The sequence below is a fragment of the Carcharhinus amblyrhynchos genome, chromosome 3 (assembly GCF_965287045.1).
Source record: "Carcharhinus amblyrhynchos chromosome 3, sCarAmb.v2.hapA, whole genome shotgun sequence".
In the NCBI taxonomy this organism is placed as follows: domain Eukaryota; kingdom Metazoa; phylum Chordata; class Chondrichthyes; order Carcharhiniformes; family Carcharhinidae; genus Carcharhinus; species Carcharhinus amblyrhynchos.
Genome location: NC_137326.1, coordinates 102,234,402 through 102,256,014, shown reverse-complemented (window position 1 = coordinate 102,256,014; position 21,613 = coordinate 102,234,402). Strand labels below are relative to the sequence as shown.

General features: G+C 42.6%; 1 protein-coding gene across 1 annotated transcript in view; it reads right to left on the bottom strand.

The window, feature by feature from the left end:
• The window catches only part of naaladl2 (N-acetylated alpha-linked acidic dipeptidase like 2), a 527,121-nt gene that overhangs the window by 226,877 nt on the left and 278,631 nt on the right, over positions 1–21,613 (bottom strand). Inside the window, exon 7 of the mRNA XM_080185612.1 lies at positions 9,632–9,828. Within this exon, the coding sequence (XP_080041738.1) occupies positions 9,632–9,828 (197 nt within the window). The remainder of the gene's footprint in view (positions 1–9,631; positions 9,829–21,613) is intronic.

The window sequence follows — 21,613 nt, the reverse complement described above, 5'->3', positions numbered from 1 at the left end:
AAAATCACGCCCTATGACTTGTTGATTTGGGTAAATTTTTGTCGTCAAACATTTGCTGATGTAGCTTGTAGAAAGCTGAGCTGGTGCATCTGATCTGGCATTGGATATCCTGGTTAATGTTGGCCTTTCGAGAGAGGTGTCTGTCAAGATGTGGCAAGTGCTCAACACATTCCAGAGTCTCTCCTTCAACATATATAGGAAGCGGAATATTTGAATGACTAGTTGTGGAATGATATGTGTTTAATGTTCAAGGTCTGGCTAAGACGTGTACACAACTGAAGAGATTGACTATGGCTTGCAAATCTGGTGCTGTATGGCCAATTACACTGCCATAATATGCAAACTGTAGATTGTATATGCCCATGATGAGTTTTGGCACACAGGCAATCGAAATTAAAGTGTTTCTCATCTAGATGACATTTAATATTGACATCAAAAGGCAGTTGACCTTTGATGAAATGAATGGCCAGTGTCAGGTAAATTGTAAGAGCATGCGAGCTATCAGAGATCCTTGCTTGACCCTGGTTCTGATTTTCTAGGCATTTGTTTCAAACCTTCCTCTCAGGCCAACTACAACAAATTATACAAATGCTGAAGAAGCCAGTCAAAGTTAAACAATTAACCAGAAGAGGTTGAAGACTTAATGATCATGGGGACGTCATGGCCTAGTGGTATTATCCAGAAACTCAGCTAATATTCTGGGGTCCTGGGTTCAAATGCCATCACAACAGGTGGTGGAATTTGAATTCAATAAAAAGTATTTGGAATTAAGAATCTACTGGTGTCCATAAAACCATTGTCAATTGTCAGAAAAGCCTGCCTGGCTCACTAAAGTCCATTGCAGAAGGAAATCTGCTGTCTTTAACTGGTCAGGCCCACATGTAACTCCTGAGCCACAGCAATGTGGCTGACTCTCAACTGCTCTAGGGCAACTAGGGATAGGCAATAAATGCTGCCAGCCAGCAACACTCATGTACCACAAATTAATCACTCATAGGAGGTCCTTTTTGCTCCTGAACTCATGTTCAGCTATGCATGTTTGGGAGATGGCACTGGTTGGGGCAGCGAGGTCCAAATTGGCAGATTGATGTCACAAACTGCTTACACCGCATATTTCTGACATCTGCTCCTAATACCTATGCCAAAGCCCTCACCAAAATAGCACAACTACAGGTGCTCTAGAGTTGAATCCTGCAGCCACAGTATTTGATCACCTTATTCTGAATCCCTTCTGATAACTTGCAAACGCGTATGCATGTTTTAAAATTCATTCTCATGAGTAGTTGGCAAGCCAGTTGCACCTAGTTGCCCTGAGAGAGTGGTGGTGATAAGCTGTCTTCATGAATCAATCCAACAGCCTTTAAAAGAGTAATATTATTTATCCAGCTTTTGTTAGGGATCCATTTAACACACTCACTATATTATGTGACAAAGTAACAATGCCCAGTGTCCCATTTAAAATTATTCCATTAAAAATTATGTTATTTGCTTCAGTGTTCACTGTCCTTGTTAAATTACTTGCTTACATGTACTTTATCTACTGCTCTCTGGTCAGGAGGTAGGCCAGATTCAGCCTTAGTTAAAATGGGGCAGTGGCTTTACTCATTCATTTCTTGCCCTAAGCTGACTGACTGAAATTTTAAAATAAAGTCAGCGAGCATTCATACCCAAAGCTGGGTAATGAAAGCTGGTGGAGGCCACTGTAACCATGTAGATCAGACATTGATGGCATCATCTTTGCCCAATCTTATGATTTTAACCTGAACTTTGAACAAGGTTGCAGTAGTGGCAGGACCAGAAGAGGCCTCATTTCCTTGTGGGTCTAGAAGAGGCGTGCTCTTCTACATTCCGCAACTAAATCTTCAGCCTCCCCTTTTCCAAGATTCTGCCAATGCATTGATTCAGAAATCCTTTTTCTCATTGACAATGCACTTTAAGATGTTTCATTACACTACAAGCTCTTAAAAAGGGTACACAGTTGTTGCAGCTTTTATGATCTACCATAAAGACACTACCAACCTTAACAATCTGGTACAATATCCTGAGAAGTGTCATCTAATTGCAATCTTCACCTCATTTGAGCTGCGTGGCAAAAAAAAACATGTTTGCCAGTTACATACAGGAGTGGGTTTTATTTCTACTTCAGTGCTGCAAAACCTCTTATGAATGCAATCTTGCCGCATACAATATGTAATTAAACCCAGACTAACTGTGGCTTGCTGCTATGTATAGAAGAATTATAACCAGGATTTTGAGGTGAAATATAAGCAGTACATGGCCCTCAGTTCCTAAAGTGCCTCTGCTGCCAATCTGGAGCAGTGTTAAGGTACAATATGGCCATTACTCAAAAGAAAATGCTCATTAAAATCCAATTTTTAAAAAAAGGCTTGGTATCATCTTTTTCAATTTTATCATTGGCCTTTGTTCTACGATAAGAGAAAAAGTCTTTTCCTTTAGCTTTTCTTCTCTGTGCAAGACCATTTCATTCCCATCAGACAAATCTAATTACATACCTCAGATGAGAAAATGTGCTATAATCGCAAGTAAATTAACTGATGAATATCAATGTGGAGGAAGAAAACTGCTCCATGCGACAGAAAACAATCCAATTTTTTCACCGAGCAACAGTGTGTCAATATGCAACCCTTGCCTTCCAATTCTGCTCCTAGAAGCACAGAATATAAGAAACTAAGGGGCCTAATGTTTAACTGAAAACTTCAGATCACATCAGACATTGTGAAGGCAACAGTTAATTGCTTTTATGGTTGACACATCATCCCACATTTAATTTGCTGGTCCCTCTTTGAATAATTCTTTTGCACGTTACGCTATTGTCTCAATGACATATTTGTTGTACACCTCACAGGAATGTCAATTAAAGGTGGCACTGAAATTAATTGCATTAAAGGATTTGAATTATCTTTAAGTTCTCATCAATGCGGAATAACACCAGCTCAGACAGGAAAAGAAAGGCATTATTTACAATGGAATAATATAGGTCGTATATTTGAAAACAATAGATAGCAGAAAGTAATTACATGGCTGTAATCCAATCAAAGGGAACAGAAGACGTCATAAACCACAAGAGCATAGCTCAAAGGGTTTAATGAAAGTCATCTAGATTCAATGATTAGATTACAACCATGAATGCAGTCTCTCTATCTATTATTATTTGTAATAAATGCTGGACATTTTAGCTCTCTGTAATTAAGTTTGTATTTCCTCATGTTACAGTGGCTGATAACTGTGTAAGGTAATGTTTAATGTTCGTGTTTTGTTGTCTTCTTTTAGGTTGCAAATTTCCTGCTAATGGATTTAAAAACTAATTTTCTTATCTTGTGAAGAAAAGTCATTTCATAGTTCTTTTCTTTGCTGCCCGCAGTAAAAGTATGCTCTTTTAGCCCTTTGTAGAATTCTCATTGTGAATATAAAATTGCACGCTCTGATTTGGCAAAGAGAATTAAAGGCCAGAATTCTCCGGTCTCGCACACCCACTGCAGCGGGACTGGAGAGTCACAGCTGCAAGTGAGGTTGGAAAATGCTGGCCCCAGAAATTGCCAAGATCTTTACCACAGATTGACAGAATATGGTCTTCAATTACGTACAAGAAGGGGGAGAAATATGATTCTGATGGTGCAGCCCTTTCATGACCCTTGGAGGTCTGAACCAGACCACAGTTTGTACCTTGTTACCAAGTTGCCACTGAACTATGAGCTCAGCAGCTTGCTAGGTCCAGACAGCGCAATATCAGGCAGCCCAAAGGCTGGCCTAAGGCAGAGAGCTGGTGGAGGATATATGGAGGCTCACGGAAACGTCAGCCTGGTGGAGCACTCTCCATCTAGCCTTAAATAGGTATTCAGTTGCTTTTCTCTCTCCTTTCACTGCCTGCCATAGCAATGTATGGGTGAATCCTGTGGCCCTTTAACATGAATTTTGCAATGGATCTTACAACTGGCACATTATACTGGGCACAGTATACCGATTTGCCAGTTTCACTTGGGCGGGCTGTTCATTCATTCACAGGCCCACTTGAATATTGCATCAGGTAAATCTTGGGTGTCAGTCGTCTGACCTGAGAAGCCCCTCCCTAGATTTCTACTGTCAAGTGCCTGTTTTCCAAGGTCAAATTGGGAAGATGTGTGTTGAATTTCTCTTCCTATCTTTTCTGTATAAAGTGTAATGGATATCTGAGATCGATAATAAGAAAAGCTGTAGGACAGGTTATAGTCCTGAAATTACTGTAGGCACTTGCAATTATTGGTAATAGAAATAGTTTTAATTTCAATACATTTTGGGTTCATTTTTGAGCATGCTGCTCAGCTGTTTATTGATGGCTTGGTGAAACCAGATATATGGTTGAGTTATCATAGTCTTATCAGCTGCTTAAGAGAACATTTTCTGTTTGTATTAAATATTAGTGAGCATGATGAAAAAAAGATTCAGCACAGGAGGAGACTATTGGCCCATTGCGCCTGTGTCAGCTCTTTGATACATGCAATGAATTAATCCTACTCCCTTGCTCTTCCCCAGTAGCTCTACAAAGTTTCCCATTTCAGTTACTTCTATTGTACATTGCGCTCCATCCCTTGTTACAAGAGGCATGCTTCAAAAAATTCAGAGACTGTATGAATGTAATTAGTTCTGTTGAAGTGCGCACTTTCTTTATGTCTGTAAATTGATGAGAAAACGGAACAATAAGTTAGAATACACACTCTTTGACTAAGGTCAGAAAATACTGTTTCTTACTTTTAGCTGAAAAGAAAACACCATTCTATTGACAAAACCCTTGGCATCTGCAGCAGCACACATCTTTAATTCCAATTAAAGGGATGTGTGGTCGATGTAGCAAGTGGAAAAAGAAAGGTCAGTCGACAACTTAAGATCTAAATACAGGAAATTCTATGTTCCTGGTGTCAAACTGTCTTCCAAAGGAAACATTTTGTGGAGAATGGGGGCCACAGTATTCCTAATCCATGTTCACTGCAAGAATGTTATCTTCCAGGCTAATTTCCCTTATACTACTATACATGACAAAATTATAAATGTCTTTAGGAGATCAACGCAAATTGAAGAAGTCAATTTTATTTTGGAATTGTATTATTTTGTGAAATATCTTTTTCATCGTGAGTCGCCGTGATTTGGAATGTGCTGCCTGAAAGATGGTGACAGCAGAGTCAATAGCAACTTTCACAGAAAGAAAACCATTTAATACGGCTATGGAGAAGGAGTAGGGAGAGGAACTAATTGGATGGCTCTAGACAAGGGCTAGCACATTCACAATGAGTAGAAAGGCCTCCTGTGCTCTATCATTCTACATACCCATAACCCCCCAACTGAAAGGTGTTGGCTATTGAATAATCATGTTTTTAATCTGTAATAATAAGAAACAGAGACTCTCATTCAGTTACTCAAGAAGGGAATATCTGGCCATGTGTCCCATCTCTGATCTTTTCTAAATTGATTGGCATAAAAACATAATAAAAATAAGTATGATCTGTTTACTTCTACTTTTTTGGACTCTTGTACCTTTGGTTTCTATATTATTTCTGTTTTTTCACTAGAAGCAGCTTTCTCCTGCTACAATCTCGATTTCTTGTTTCTTCCCATTTGTCTCTACTTCCTCCAGTCCTCTCTCCCTCTCACGTCGCTGGTTTCTCCTAATTCCAGTCTGCTCTATTTTCCTCTTTTTAACATTTACTCTTTTCTTCCCCCCCAATTTTCCCATTTCTTCAGTGTCCTCCTTTGTCCCTTAATTCTCTGTTATAGACAATTCAGTTCCTCCTTTTTGCCTACTTCTTGTGCTTTTCTTCCTCATGCTGACCACTTCCAGAGTATCTTTTACTTTTACTGTTGCTACTGAATTCTATTGACCCTGCACCCCACCCAAATTTTCTTTCTCCGCTCCCCTCTAGTTCCCAATTGCGCCATTTCCTCCTCGATTTCTCTCCGGCTTTTATCCATTTACTCAGTTTCCTTACATTTCTCCTTAATTCTTTATGGATTATATCAGGTGGGATGGTAATGGCCACCTCAGGGAAGGACAATGGTTCTACCAGAAGCTCTTGAGGTAATTACACTGCACAAAATGCTTTCAAATTTCACTCTGAAAACATGAGGGAATGTTACTGAGAAAATGAAAATGTCAAGTATGTAGAAGAATAGAAGTTGTTCTTCTGACAGTGCTGCACCTGAGGCATGTGTACTCAATGCTAATATTGGATACCTGAAGTGAAAACACAGTTTGGTTTTCTGGCATTGAGATTCCTCAACTTGATTGTGCAGGAAAATTAACCGAAATATCTGAATTTAAATTGAACGGGATCCCAAACTCTATTTTATACACATCACAGTTTTAGAGAGATAACAACTGGTGCAGAAGAGTTGTGTTATTTTCATATAAATTATTCATTCAGTAGGCTTACTTAAACTAAAAGTGATTTGACAGCTACTGCAAACATAGTCAGGTCACTAAGTGAAACTGCATATAAAGGAGTAGGATTCAAAACACATTAATTCTGACATGGTGGACAGGATTTTCCCAATTGAGAGAAAGTCCCAAAGTTGGGGTCAGCTTTGGGTCAAGCAACCACATGGGCGAGTGGCAGGAAGTCCTCAGGGATTTTATGTCTGTAGCCAGCTGCAGGCCTAGGGAGAGAACAATAAAGGAGCAACCAGATGTGTTTGCATATATCTACCTAGTTGCCCTTGGGGTCTCACTGGGTGTAGTCTTGCTGAATATCAAGTGTTAGGTTTATGTGTCACTTTAAATACTAAATCTCTTTCAGTGCATTCTGTAATGGTGCATCTGGTTATTTCTGTATTACTGTGCCTATACTAGATAGTGAGCACTTGAGATCGATGTTCACTTGACTGATACATGGGATGGGAGGCTGGGGGTAGAGGGGTAGGGTATTCCCTTATGAGGAAAAATTGGCCAGGTTGGGCCTAAAGTTTAAATTTTTAGTTTATTTATTTGTGTCACAAGTAGGCTTACATTAATACTACAATGATGTTACTGTGACAATCCCCTAATCGCCACACTTTGGCGTCTATACAGGTACACTGACGGAGAATTTAGCATGACCAACACACGCTCAGACCATGGAAGGAAACCAGAGCACCTGAAGGAAATCCACAAGACACGGGGAGAACATGCAGACTCTGTACAGACAGTGACCCAAGGCGGGAATCAATCTCGGTTCTTTGGCACCGTGACCCAGCAGTGCTAACCACTGTGCCACCGTTCTGCCAATACTCACTGGAGTTTTGAAGAATGAGATCTTATTGAAACACATTATCCTCAAGATAAGGGGGGGGGGCAGTTTAGAACGGAGTTGAGGAGGAACTTCTTCACTCAAAGGGTAGTGAATCTCTGGAACTCTCTGCCCATTGAAGTGGTGGAGGCTACCTCGCTGAATATATTTACAACGCGGGTAGATAGGTTTTTGGTAGGCAAGGGGATTAAGGGTTATGGGGAGAAAGCGGGAAAGTGGAACTGAGCCACTTCAGATCAGCCATGATCTTATTGAATGGCGGGGCAGGCTCGAGGGGCTAGATGGCCTACTCCTGCTCCTATTTCTTATGTTCTTACATTAGATTCTGATGGCACTTTACAGGGTGGATGCTGAAAGACTGTTTCTCATTATGGGAGAGACTGCAGCTAGGAGACACTTTAAAAATAAGGGCTCTCTCATTTAAAAGAGGTGAGAGTTTTTTTTTATCTCAGGTGAGTTGTAAATCTTTGGAACTTTCTTCCCCAGGGAGTAGTGGAGGCAGGACAATTAAATCATTTTAAGGTCAAGATAGATCAAATTTTGACTAACAAGGGAGTCAAAGGTTTTTGGGTGTGGATAGAATGTGGAATTGAGGCCACAAATTGGATCAGCCATGACCTTATTTAAGAGCAGGTTCGAGGAGTGTAATGCCCTCTTCCTGCTCCTCATTCAAACGTTTGTATGAAATGGAGGACATGGAAAAGTGTACGCAGTATGACGGCAATAGTGAACATTTCCTATGGAAAAGGGGCCACTGAGATAGTGAGGGTGTTTAATGAAGGGCCATCAAGGCTACCTCAGGCAGAAGACTAACACAAAAGCAAATCACTGCAGATGTTGGAAATCTGAAACAAAATAGAAAATACTTGAAATACTCAGCAGGTTAGGCAGCATTTGTGATCAGAGAAAAAGAGTTAAAGTCAATAACCTTTACTCTTCTCCAACTCTTCTTCCTCAGAGGGGGAGATGGTAGCTATCCCCTCTGCAATGCCTGCATGTGCAAAACGCAGCAACCTATGCGTGTATTGCAGAGTTCCCCCAGATCTGTCCAGATATCTGAATCTCACTTTCAGAAGGCCTATACTCTTTTCAGTGGTTCTCCTTGTAGTCATAGTTGTTGGTGTCCTTTGTCTCTGTGTTGGAGGTTCACACAGATACAAGCAGCCTTGTCTTTAGCACCTCCTTGTGACCAGAATCCATTCACAGAGACATTCAAGTGTAGTGAGGAGCTGAGGCACATGGGATAAAAGAGTCACAACAGTTCTTGCACAGTGGAACTCCTTGCTGTTCACAAGGGTTCTTGCCTGCAAGGGCCTTGGTGGTCCTTAACTCCCAAACCTCATGGAACCCTGGCATGTCTCCATACCTAATTACCCTAAAGGCCTGACAGGCCTGATTATTGTGATATCTGACGTATTGCCTTGCTTTCTGTTAAATGACTCGAATCACCTACTTGATACAGCACTGGCTCGCTGACTGCGGGATCCCATAAATATCTCCAGACAATCCCTGGAAGGTGCCTGAGGAGTAAAGGGTGAATGCCACTGCGCTTTCGTTACCATAGGCAATGAGTGCCCATCACTTTCCACTAGCCTCACTTCCCCTCCAGCATTGCACACAGCTCTACCACCACTTGACTGGTCGGATGGAGTTTTCCAATGCTATTCCAACATCTCCAAGCAGCTAATCTTCTGTTTGTATTACCTTTCAGCTGGATAGTGCTTACTCCGAACATTACCCTGAACTCATGTCTCTATGTATCCCTCAGAATTTAAGGCTGGTGCTCCCCTGGCCTTGAAGCCTCACTCCTTGTGGCAACACTTGTCTCTTTCTCTCCCCCAGTATCCACCTCACGGGAGCAGTCAGACTCTGAGTGCAGCCAGCCTCCCGATTCCACCAGGTGGTTTTGACACACACTGTGCAATCTTTAATCCTTTGCTGAACTGAACCTTGGCCTGCCTGTTTCACAACGCAGCTGTAATCCATGGCTACCTCTTACTCATCATTCAGCTGCCTCCGAGTTCTCACCATCTCAGTGAGCCACTGATGCTCCATCGAAGCTGTGCACTCCAGGAACAATTGAAAAGACATTTTCAACTCTTTGTCAATTAGCTGCGTAATAGCCTCAATTGTTAGCCTGAGGCTGTGCCATCCTCTGTGTTTCTAACCCTGCTTCCTTTCCTTCACCTCCTACACCACCAACCCCCCTATTCCAAACCTATTGCCATGGGGCTGGTAACATTCCCCCCTTTGTTTTGCATATTATTTTCCTAAGTAACCTGCCTCAATACATTTTGAGTTGACCAGATATGTCTGCGCAGAAAGTAAATATTGTTTGAGTATGTGACGATCCCTACCTCTGCCCATTCATATGAGCCAATATTGCCAAATATACTTCCTCCCCAGGAACAAAACACAATACTGCGGTTTGGCCGCCATCTTCTCTTCCGAGCTTGGGACATCATGGCCTTGATTATTTCTGTAATGATGGAAGTGCTGCTGGTCCAAAGCTCTTCATTGTTGCCATGGTGACTGCCAACAATAATGTATTTATCTGGAAAATAGAAAGAGTTTGTCCTGTTCATTGAATGGTACCACAGGACTCTTAATCCAGTACTTCACATGTGGCATACAGGAAAAACATTTCATTAGTCATTGAACAACCAAAGTTTATTTCTGATGTTATGAAACATTTGATGAATGTCTGCCTAAGTGAACAATGCTATTTGTAGATGATGGCGTACAGCATTGCGAATTGGAACATCTACCACAGATTTTCCTGTGAACAAACATGTGTCATGTCATGAATGAGAGATAATATCTTAATTATCAACTATCATTGTGCTTTCAGCCACTGGAGATCACTCTGGATGTTCGTCAAATCCCCCTTACTCCTTTGGAAGGTGAAAATAACACACTGTCAGAACAATAATTTGATTTGACTTTGATTTGATTTATTATTGTCATATGTATTAGATTACAGTGAAAAATATTGTTTCTTGTGCGCTATACAGACAAAGCATACCATTCACAGAGAAGGCAATGACAGAGTACAGAATGTAGTGTTACAATCATAGCATTGTTAGAGAGTTTAAAAGAGTTAGAATTAAGTTTTAGAAGCATACAACAAGAGTAAAAGATAGAATTAGAAGGTATGCTGGGCACAGTTTTCAAGAAGTCATCTCGCTCTGGTGCCATCTTGGGAAAAGATGTGCTCGTGCATGGGGTTGAAACTTATATTCAGCTTCATTTACAGATAAAATGCACAGTAGAGTAATATGCAATGTTATTCAGCTGAGCTGCAAGTGGCAGAACAGGATGGGGAATCAGGTTGAGGAAATGTTCCATCCATTCAGTGCGGTTCAGTCAACCACTCCCAGTTGATTGGGACATCTCTGTTAGAAACTCTCGCTTTAGATGAGATCTTCATTGAAATATCAAAGTAAGGAGATATTGTGTACAAGTGAGCATACATCACAGGTTCAGCCTGATCAAATGAGTGTTGTTGATTGCTGAGATGTTGGCTGTCAATACTTTCAGAGGAGGTTGTCATTTCTGTCAGACAAATCTTTGATTTTTTTTGATGATCTTTATTTCTGGTGTTCCTTGCAGATGATTTTGGTAGACTCACCTAGTTAACTCCACCTACCACACCGAACAATCTTGTAAGACCCTGGACATCAAAGCAGCAGTTGACCAAGTATTGCGTTCAAGGTCAATGAGAATCAGGGGCAAACTCTCCACTGGTTTAAGTCATACCTGGCAGAAAGGAAGACAGTTGTAGTGGTTGGAGGTCAATCATTTCAGCTCCAGGAGATCACTGCAGGAGTTCCTAGGCCCAACCATCTTCAGCTGCTTTAGCAATGACCTTTCCTCCATGAGGTCAGAAGTGAGGACTGCACAATTCTCAGCACCATTCACGACTCCTCAGATACTGAAGCAGTTCAAACGCAGCAGAACTATGACAATATCTCGGCTTGGGCTGGCAAATGGCAAGTAACTTTCACGCCACACAAGTGTTAGGCATTGACCATCTCCAACAAGAGAGGATCTTACCATTGTCTCTTGACATTCAATCACATTACCGTAACTGGATCCCCCACTATCAACATCATGGGGTTACCATTAATCAGAAACTGAACTGGACTAACCATATAAATAGGTCAAAGGAATCCTGGGGAGAATACCTCACCTCCTGACTCCCCCAACCTTCCTAAAAGCCTGCCCACCATCTACAAGGCACAATACTCAAGAAGCTTGAAACCACCTAGCACAAAGCTTGCTTGATTGGCATTCCTTCCACAAACATTCACTCCCTCCACCACCGACAAATAGTGGCAGCAAAGTGTACCATCTACAAGATGCACTGCAGGAATCTTAGATAGTACTTCCAAACCCATGACTATCACCACCTAGAAGGACAAGGGCAGCAGATACTTGGGAAGACTACCATCTGGAGGTTCCTCTCCAAGTCATTCACCATCCTGATTTGGAAATATATCACCATTCCTTCACTGTCACTGGGTCAAAATCCTGGAATTCCCTTCCTATCAGCATTGTGGATGTACCTTCACCTCAGGGTTTGCAGTGGTTAAAGAAGACAGCGTACCACGGTGAACGGTGAGTAGGGATGTGCAATAAAATGCTGACTTAGCCAGTGACACCTACATTCCATAAATGAATTTAAAAAAATAGAGCTGTGAATTACAAGGTACAGAGTATCTGCTGACGTCCTGGAATACTGGATATAGCCTTCCTAGAACACAAGGAGAAGAGTCAATGGCCACTTTGGTATCGTTAACCTTGTTTCTATTACGTTAAAGGTGCTACATGAATGCAAGCAACTGTTGCTGTTTCTTCAACGACCTTAAGTTCCGAGAACTCAACCACCAAGATGGCAGGCCCGGGGATGCAAGACTGGAACTAAGTGATCCCTCTGTGGCAGATTTGGTAATTTAACACCAGAATCAAGCATGTCTGGTGATAATCAATTGGTCAGTCCAGTTTTCTATTAGCATCTGGAGAGGTAGGTCTTTTGCTGGAAATTGGCATTTCCTCCACATGGCAGAAGTCTGATAGTAAGGTGGCTGTACCTCAACAAGCGACAAGAATTTTCTCAGTGTTCTGTGCCCTGTTTCAACTTTAGCAGAATCCCTATGCACATTTGCACATTTCTGAACCTTGGTTCTGCCAAATTGCACCAAAGCATTCTGGATTCAGGGAAATTGGATGTTTTCCAACAAGAGTGTGTAAACAAATTGGCTAACTAAAGACTTGTTAATTCTCACAGCAGCTTGAATTAGACTCTTCAACATTGAAATAAGATTCTGACAAACAAATACCAAACACGTAAGACCAACAAAATTCTATTTATTTGAGGTTTTTTTTAATGTTGGCAGGCAAGTTCAGATGAGTCTGCTGGCATCAGATGCGGACAGTCTTTACCCACCATTAAAATTAATCCTGGGTCATATGTAGACATCACGTACATGGGCTATGATTCTCTAGACAATAAAAGAGAGTTCTATACAGAGAGCAAAACCCCGGTCAAACTCTCCCCATCTGTATGGCCCTGCTAATGGTGCTAAAAGTCACAATATTTTTAACATGTTCATTCTGGTATGCAACAGGGCACTAAAACAGTGTTGCTAATTTGCCATTCACAGCTCCAGCCAGTCTTTTTAAGATCAGAACAGGTAATTATATCACATTTCCCATGGGCACTAAGCAATCACATAAGATTCCATACTTTTTCCAATGGTAACACTCCGTAGCTCAAGGGTGCTAGTGATGACACTCGTGTCATCTTATCAGCTTCTGCACTCAATAATTACGCCGTTAATGACTACATTAATGTTCATCCTACTTTTGACCATGAATGTAGGATGACTTTGGTGACTGTTTGTTTTCGAGGCAGCAGTTACAAAATGTTCATCGGCAATCTGTTGTGCCCTCATTATTTGACTCATAAAGGAGAAAGCAAGGTTGGTGTCACAGTGACCAGCAACACTGTCTTATGTCCTAGTTAATGAGATTTCTACAACGCCCACAAACAGTTACCCAGCGCAGGTACAATGGAGTGCTTTGAACTCAGGAATAACCAAGCAGCATTCCACAGATACCTTGAAAAGGCAGTTTGAATGACTTCCCAGACTGGGCGTGTCCCTTTATATAACACCACTCAGGTCTCCAAGATCACCGTGATTTGCTACACGTTACATAAACCTGCGATCCAAAGCATCAATTATAGAGTATCTACCAGAAAACAGGCAGTCGGTTCATGCTATCAGACCAGAAATGCGCAGTGCAGCTACTAACCTCTGGAAAATTTGGGAAAGGATGTTTTGGGGAGACTGAGGGGGCAGGCTCAAGAGGGGAAACTAGGTAGGGGAGGTTTAAACTTTTACAGGGCTCAGAGAGCACTCTTGCTCTACTTATCTGCAAAATTCATAAATAGAGTATTTCTTAAAGGCGAACAAGGTGTCAAACTGCAAATGAAAATGCAGCTTGGCACTGTTTAACTTGCATTAAAAGTTGATGACATTTTTTATATGATGAATGAAGGAGACCTTACTGTTATGAGGGGCACGGGCAGGGTGGATAGGGAGCAGCTGTTCCCATTAGTTGAAGGGTCAGTTATGAAAGGATACAAGTTTAAATTGAGGGATGGGAAATTTAGGGGGAAATTTGAGGAAAAACTTTTTTACCCAGAAGGCAGTGAAGGTTTGGAATGCACTGCCTGAGAGGCTGGCGGAGGTGGGATGCCTCACATCCTTTAAGAAGTACCTGGATGAGTATTTGGCATGCCATAATATTCAAGGCAACAGGCCAAGTGCTGGCAAGTGGGATTAGGTGGGTAGGGTCAGGGCCTTTCAGGCGTCAGTGCGGGCCGAAGGTCCTCTTCTGCACTGTAGTATTCAGTAATCCCTCCCACCCTACACTCCTTAATTGCACAGCTACCCCTATCGACTGCTGGACATGTGGCAGACTTTTACTGAAGTTGTTGCAAGTGAATATTCTCCTCCTCCTCGATGTTATCATTCCTTCTACTTGATAACCTGGCTGAAATCTTCAGCAATAACAGAACCTGTGGGTGCAAACCTATCAAATTAGCAATCACCCAATGCTGCATAACAGTACGCCAAACACACTCGTTAATCCGTTTCTGGCATAACAACTTGCGACAGCACTTCAAAAGCAATCCATTGATTTTATTGCATTTTCTGATGTTCTGAGGAAATGAGAGGTGCGATGTGGATGAAAGCTTCATTTTTTAGTCTTGTGCCCATTGAATTTAGAGATCATTTTTATCAAAGTGTATGAAGGTGGGGATAGACAGCTGATGTAAAAGAAGGTGGATCAGACTTGTCCAACCTTGTGGGGAGGGTCACTTCTCAAATTTCTCATGCTTTGACGCAATACACAATTTTGGAAAGATAACTTTTGACATAACATTAAACATGACTTTTTTAAAAAAAAGATTACATAGGAAAAGAAACAACTTGCTGAAAGCAAAATAAATTTGAACATTAATGTGGAAATTAGAAAATGAGTAATAAGTAATGTCGGCCGTTAGAGTGGGGAGGGGCAAGTGTGTGTATCCAGCTCACTCCCAGCCGGAGCTCAGTCACTCACCCTCACCACTGTGAGAGTGGGCAATCACACCATTTGGTGTGTGGGGGAGATGGTGAATGAGATCCCGAAACTAGGCGTGAACCTGACACACATTCTCAACTCCCTCACACCTCTCTCTTACAGCCACAAACACATACACATGCACTCACACACACACCCAGCACAAACACTCACCCTTCACACACATGCATTCACCCCCTAGCACAAGCATACCCCCCAAACACATATACCTATCCCTCACACACATACTCGCTCATCCACTGTCAGACCCACTCACCCACCCACCCTCACAATCACTCACTCACCCACCCCCACCTGCTCTTCCTCCTGGCCCCACCCTCACACCTGCCCAACCTCATTCACTCACCCTCATTCTCACCTGCCCATCCTCATTCATCCACCTTTACAATCACACACATACGCACACTCACTCACCCTCACTCTCGCACACACTCACCCACCCTCACTTCTTGCACACACTCACTCAACCTCATAATCACTCACTCTCACTTACTCACACTCATTCACCCACCCTCACTCTCATATTCACCCGCCCACACTCTCTCACTCACTCACTCACCCACCCCATGTCATGTGGATTCCCCTCCATGTGGTCGCTGGTGGCTTCAGCTATGCCCAGAGAGGCACGGTGGCTGAGGAATGGGGGTGCCTCAGAGAGAGCCTTGAGCACTGACTTTCCAAGTCTATCCTCGGAGGGGCTACAGGTCTCACGTTACAGATGCTGCATGGGGCCCAAAGGCTCACTGACTTTAGTTGGTCTTTTAACTGACTTAATTAATAACCCACTTCTTACAAGGGGGTAAGTAGTTTGAAAGCCTGGTCTGACCTTCAGAATAATGTTTGGTGGTCAGGGCCATGGCACGCTGACTGGGAAATTCTGTACCCGTCTGCCTCCTTTCCTGTCCCATATCAACGCCAAAAGTCCTGCCCAATATTGCTCAGAAATACAAGGCAGTATTGCTTTCCTACCAGCACTTTGACCTGTGTTCTAAAAGTTTCACATTGGCATGCTGTCAAACACACACCAAACTGATGAGCCCATTTAAAATTCCCCAAACGATGCTGAATGCAAAGCAGTTTCCCACTGGCAGTGTGAAAGCTAAAGCAGCACACTGTATCAGAGAATAAAATAAGGTCCTTAAAGATCTATTATCTTCACAACTCCAGCAATTTTTAGTCTTTCAAACGTGTGCTGTGTGCAGTAGCGAAATCAGTAGTGATCATAAAAAGATGGTGTTCTGTGTAACATTAGAGGTGTAAGATGATCCAATGATACAAAACGTCACGAGTGTTAACAATATCTTAATTAGACATCAACTATATAATTGCACAATTAATTTTACAACCATTATTCAAATGTGTATGCATATTATATTACAAATTAGTTTGCCATAATTATGTTTAAAACAAACTTACATTAATGAAGGACAATTATGATGCAATTTAATCACATTTTCAGATGTAGGTGGTAAGCACATAATGATATAAAAAGTAGGAGCAGGAGTAAGCCATATGGCCCTTTGAGCCTGCTCTACCATTTAACAGGATCGTGGCTGACTTTAACATCAATTCCACCTTCCTTTCAAAGCCCCATATCCCTTGATTCCCCGAGAGTCCAAAAGTCCATCTATCTCAATCTTGAATATATTCAACAACTAAGCATGCACAGCTTATGGTGTACGGAACTCCAGCAATTCTGAAATTAAACTCGTGAGATATATTAAATAGTAAGTCTTGTCTCATAGAGCCTATATTTAAATAAAGTTTATATATAAACAATAAACCGAGCTGATGCCGATCCAGTTTTTTTACTTAAATGGAACTTAAATGTATTTAACATTGCAGTTTGGGTTCTGGCAAGGTGAAACACTATTTACATTGCTTGGTTCGTGCATGGTTCGTTGCATCTCCAATATCTTGTAAAGCATGTTCGATGCCATGCTGGATTTAAACTTTACACTGAGTCAAATTGTTAATAGTGTTCTATGTTCTAAATTGAAGTAATGTGAGTTGTTCATAGAATCAGAGAATTCTACAGTGCAGAAGAAGTCTGCATTGACCACAATCCAGCCAGGCCCTAATCCCACAACCCCGTGCATTTACCATAGCTAGTGGGCAATTTAGCATGGCCAATCTACCTAATGCACACATCTGTGGAAGGGAACCAGAGCACTCTGAGGAAACCCACGCAGAGATAGGGAGAATGTGCAAACTCCACACAGACAGTGATCCAAGCCGGGAATTGAATCCTCGTCCCTGGCACTGTGAGGCAGCAGTGATAACCACTTTGCCACCCCATTAAGTGCCTCATCACGAAAACAATGAAAAGGAAGAATATTTTACATTTATGTCCCACAAGTGCCATGCAATGTCTAACAAGAGAGAATTCAACCATCTCCCCTTAACACTCAGTGGCATTACTATTGCTGAATTCCCTGCTATCAACATCATGGGGGTTGCCAGTGACCACAAACTGAACTGGCCTAAACATATAAATACAATGGCTACAACAGCAGGTCAGAGATTGGGATTTCTCAGGCGAGGAGCCTTTTGACTCCCCAAAGACTGCACACCATCTACAAGGCACAAGTCGAGAGTGTGATGGGATAAGCTGCATTTGCCTGAATGAATTTGGCTTCAACAGCGCTCGAAAAGCTTGACACCATCCACGACGAAACAGTCCAGTTGATCCTTTTGACCAAGTCTGCTGGTCCTGTTGACAACCCAAACATTCGTTTTCTCTTCACCAATGCACAGTGACAGCAATGCGTGCCATATACAAACGCAGTGCAGCAACACGCCAATCCTCCTTTGATAGCACCTTACAGAAGAACAATCTTACCACCAAGGGCAGCAGATGCATGGGAACACCACCACCTAAAAGTTCCCCTCCAAGCCACATCATCTTGACTTGGAACTATATTACCATTCCTCAAACACTGTGGAATCAAAATGCTGGCACTCTCTTCCCAGCAGCACCCTGGGAGTACCTGCACCATATGGGCTGCAGCAGTTTAAGAATGTGGGTCACTGCCACTTTCATAAGGACAATTAGTGATGGGCACCAATTATAGGCCTTGCCAGTGACACCCACATCCCATGAAGTAAAAAAAAGGAGGACTGCTATGACAGCAAATGAGGTCACAGCAATAGGATTGGAAGAATTATAGCAATGTTTAAAAAGGGAGTGATTAAATACTTGCAGGCAGAACAATGAAAAGCTTCTGGGGAAAGGGTAGGGGAACATGATTAAATAAACAGCTCTTCCAAAATGTAGCGTTCATACGATGGACTGTGTAGCAAAGTTCCATAATTATTTTAAGTCTCTTCTTAATTTGCTCAGGAATCAAAATAGGTTCTGAATCTGGAGTCACAGTCAGGGTTCCCAACCCTCCTGCTTTAGTTGGGAGTCTGTCAGGATGGGTGATTGATCTGCCAGGAACTTTTGCTGGAAGTTCCAGAGAAACATCCCAAGGATTGCAGGTTGTGCAGGATCAATACTCTGGCTTGCGACCAAACCATACTGTCTGAGCCCCACAGTTCTTCCAATGTTTCAGAGATACAATGGACATGAATTTTGTTCTGCCGTCAGGATGAAATGCAGGTTGGAGCGCACAAATGTTGGTGGCATGACCCAGAGGATGATTTTGGAAGAGACAGTCTATTAAGTGTTCACCTCTGGGAGCCCCAGGTTGGGAAGGCTGTCCAGCTGTCCTGCAGGGAGGGCACTGTTGGAGTATGTGGGGTGATGAGATGGCATTTCTGTTCTGATTGCTGGTCAAAAATAGGTTAAATAAAAGGGCAAGGAGGGTTAGGGCCATCAGACATGAGGGGGAAATGTCCCCCATTCCCTCACAGTAATATGGCACTGCCTCAATTACAACTGAGATTGGGAGCAAGGCCTTTGCCACTGATTGGAGACTCCAGCTCTGATGCTGTGGACAGGCTATTGCCTTTTCATGGATGACCACCCTGCGTTAGCTGAAGAATCCAGTCAGCATCATGAGAGTGCCTAAAATTGAACCCTCAAACAAATTAACAGGTTGAACTCGGTGGCCAGGCAGGCAACCATTTCTATCACCACCCTCTACGTAGTCCCATGGAGATGGGAACATGTCATGGAGCTGATCCAAAGGAATTTCCTTCTCATTTCCAGGCCCACTCGCCTCCATGGGCTATTGAAAATTCTACTTCATTGCCAGCTGTGAACTTGACAGCATTGGGGTTATCAAAAATCAACTTGAATCTCCCTGAATCCTAACACAGCAACTGGCGGGAGAGAGAGAGACAGCAGTACATCCTGGGAAAGGGAGATACAAAATACAAACTGAAGGAAGGGAGGGAGCAACATTTTCTGCAGAGAGGGAAGGAGTGTTTGGGTACCAGGTCAGAAACCCCAAGGTATATTATGAAGCCAGACTAGACCCCCAACTATTTAGGCATTTGTATGATGATAAGACGTTTCATTCCAGGCTCAATTCTATTGAGACACTGGAAAGCCTTACTCAAAATAAATGTTATTTAAAAACAAAGTTTAATTATTACAAATGAATTAGATTATCATTTAACAATTAAACAATATTTAAACATAACAGGATAGAAGTCTTAACCTCTAACCTATCACAATGAATTCCAATCCAGCAAAATTGCCTCTTATAGACTTAAACATTGCATTAAAATTAGTTAGCAAAACACTGGCTTAAATGCTTTGACTTAGGTTACCAGTCCTGGAGCTTTCAGAAAACCTTTGGGGAGAAAAACAAAGAGACACCATTTTCTTCTGGTAGCCCAGGCAGTAACTATCTGTATTTTAAAATGAAACTGAAACTGTTTCTTTCCTGCTCCTCCCATTAATCACATGACTATATCGCTGTCAAACCTAATCAAAACTCTACTCTGAAGTCCGAGGGGGAACCTAAGTAAATAGAAATGCATTAGCTCTGCTTAAACAAACACTCTGGGCCCGATTTTACCATTTTCATTCTAAGTGCTGAAACTGGGCGTAATGCAGATCCGTCTTAGAAATCTGCTTTCAGTGCCCTCATATGGAGTCAGCCATCTCCAGTCTCATTCGCACCGTGGGCAGGGCTTAGCACGACCAAAACGACTGGAGCTCTGAACTGCGCATGCACAGTTGGAAAAAAATTTGAAGAAGTGCGCCCTTGTCAGATTGCTCCTGGGCCACAGAAAGCGGATAAAGCAGTCCGGGAGTGAACAGCAGGAACGATGGCCCCCACACACATCACTGCCCCCCTTGTCAACGCCCCCGCTATTCACACACATCACTGTCCCCCTTATCCAACACCCGCTACCCACAGACATCACTGTCCCCCTTATCCAAACGCCCACTACCCAGACCAATCACCACCTTTGCCCCCCCCAACCCGAACGGCCACAGAGTGGCAGCAGACCCTCCAGCCCCCCCTGGACCCCCACCAGAGATCCAGCTGCTCCCCCACCAGAGATCCATCTGCATCTCCCCCCCCCACCGTGCCGGAGATACATCTTACCCATTTCCCTCCTCCCCCCACTCCGCCGGTAACGATCCGACCTCACTCACCACCCCCCCTGCAACCCCAAACAACAATCTGGCCTCAGTCATTTCCCCCAGAGAATAGTCAGGCCTCACTCACCACCACCACCCCCCTGAGGAACATCTGATCTGCCTCATCCTCCCCCCCCACCAGACAACGATCTGGCCTCACTACCCTCCCCCTCCCCCCAACCAGAGAATGATCAGGCCCGCCTCCTTCTCTCCCCCCCCCCCCCCACCCCACCCACCCACCCACCCACCCACCACCACTGATCTGAGTCAGAGAGCTGTTGGAAGGTCTGAATGCGACCTTCAGCAGCTGGAGCACCCGATTCAGACTTTTATTTAGCAGGTCCATTATGGCGTGGTTCCGGATTGGCAAATGCAGTGGTAAAGGGGAAAATGCAGATAAAGTTGGGCGGGCTGTTCATTAATTCAATTTAAATGCATGCAGATGCATTTATGTTCTCCCAGTTACTAATTTAAAGGTTTTCCTTGACAAACCGTCACCCTGCAAAACAGAGCTGAATTCTGAACATACTCCTTACGTGAAACATAATACAAGTACATTTCTTAAAGGTACAATATTATTGCAAGAGAGAAACATAAACAGGAAAAGGAGACAGTGTAATAGATCCTGGAAGAGGGAGAGAATGAACACAAAACTGGAGAAACAAAAACCGAAACCAAGAAAAGTTCATGAAATAAAATGAAAAATTGCTGGAAAACTCAGCAGCAACTCAGCCTGGCAGCATCTGTGGAGAGTTACAGGGTCATCTTTTCAAGTCCAATATGACTCTTTGGTTTCAGCTCTCCAGCATCCATGTATAAAAGCAAAATGATGTGGGAGAGTTCATGATGGCCTGTGATGTGTACTGATACATAATATAGTTTGCTTTGGGAGTTAGGATCCACAATGATTCTCCTTCACAGGAAGGAGGACCCTTTGAATTGTTTATAGGCTTTAACAAACCTATTCCAAAATGTAGCACCGAATGTAAAACCTCAGATTATTTTAAAGCCTGGCTGACAAAAGCAGATGGATGACAGTTCACATTGGAAATACAACAGTTTGGGATGAGATTTATAGAAACCTCATCATAACAAAACAAAAGTTTCCTTTTTAAGGAACTTTATTTTGTTCATTTCT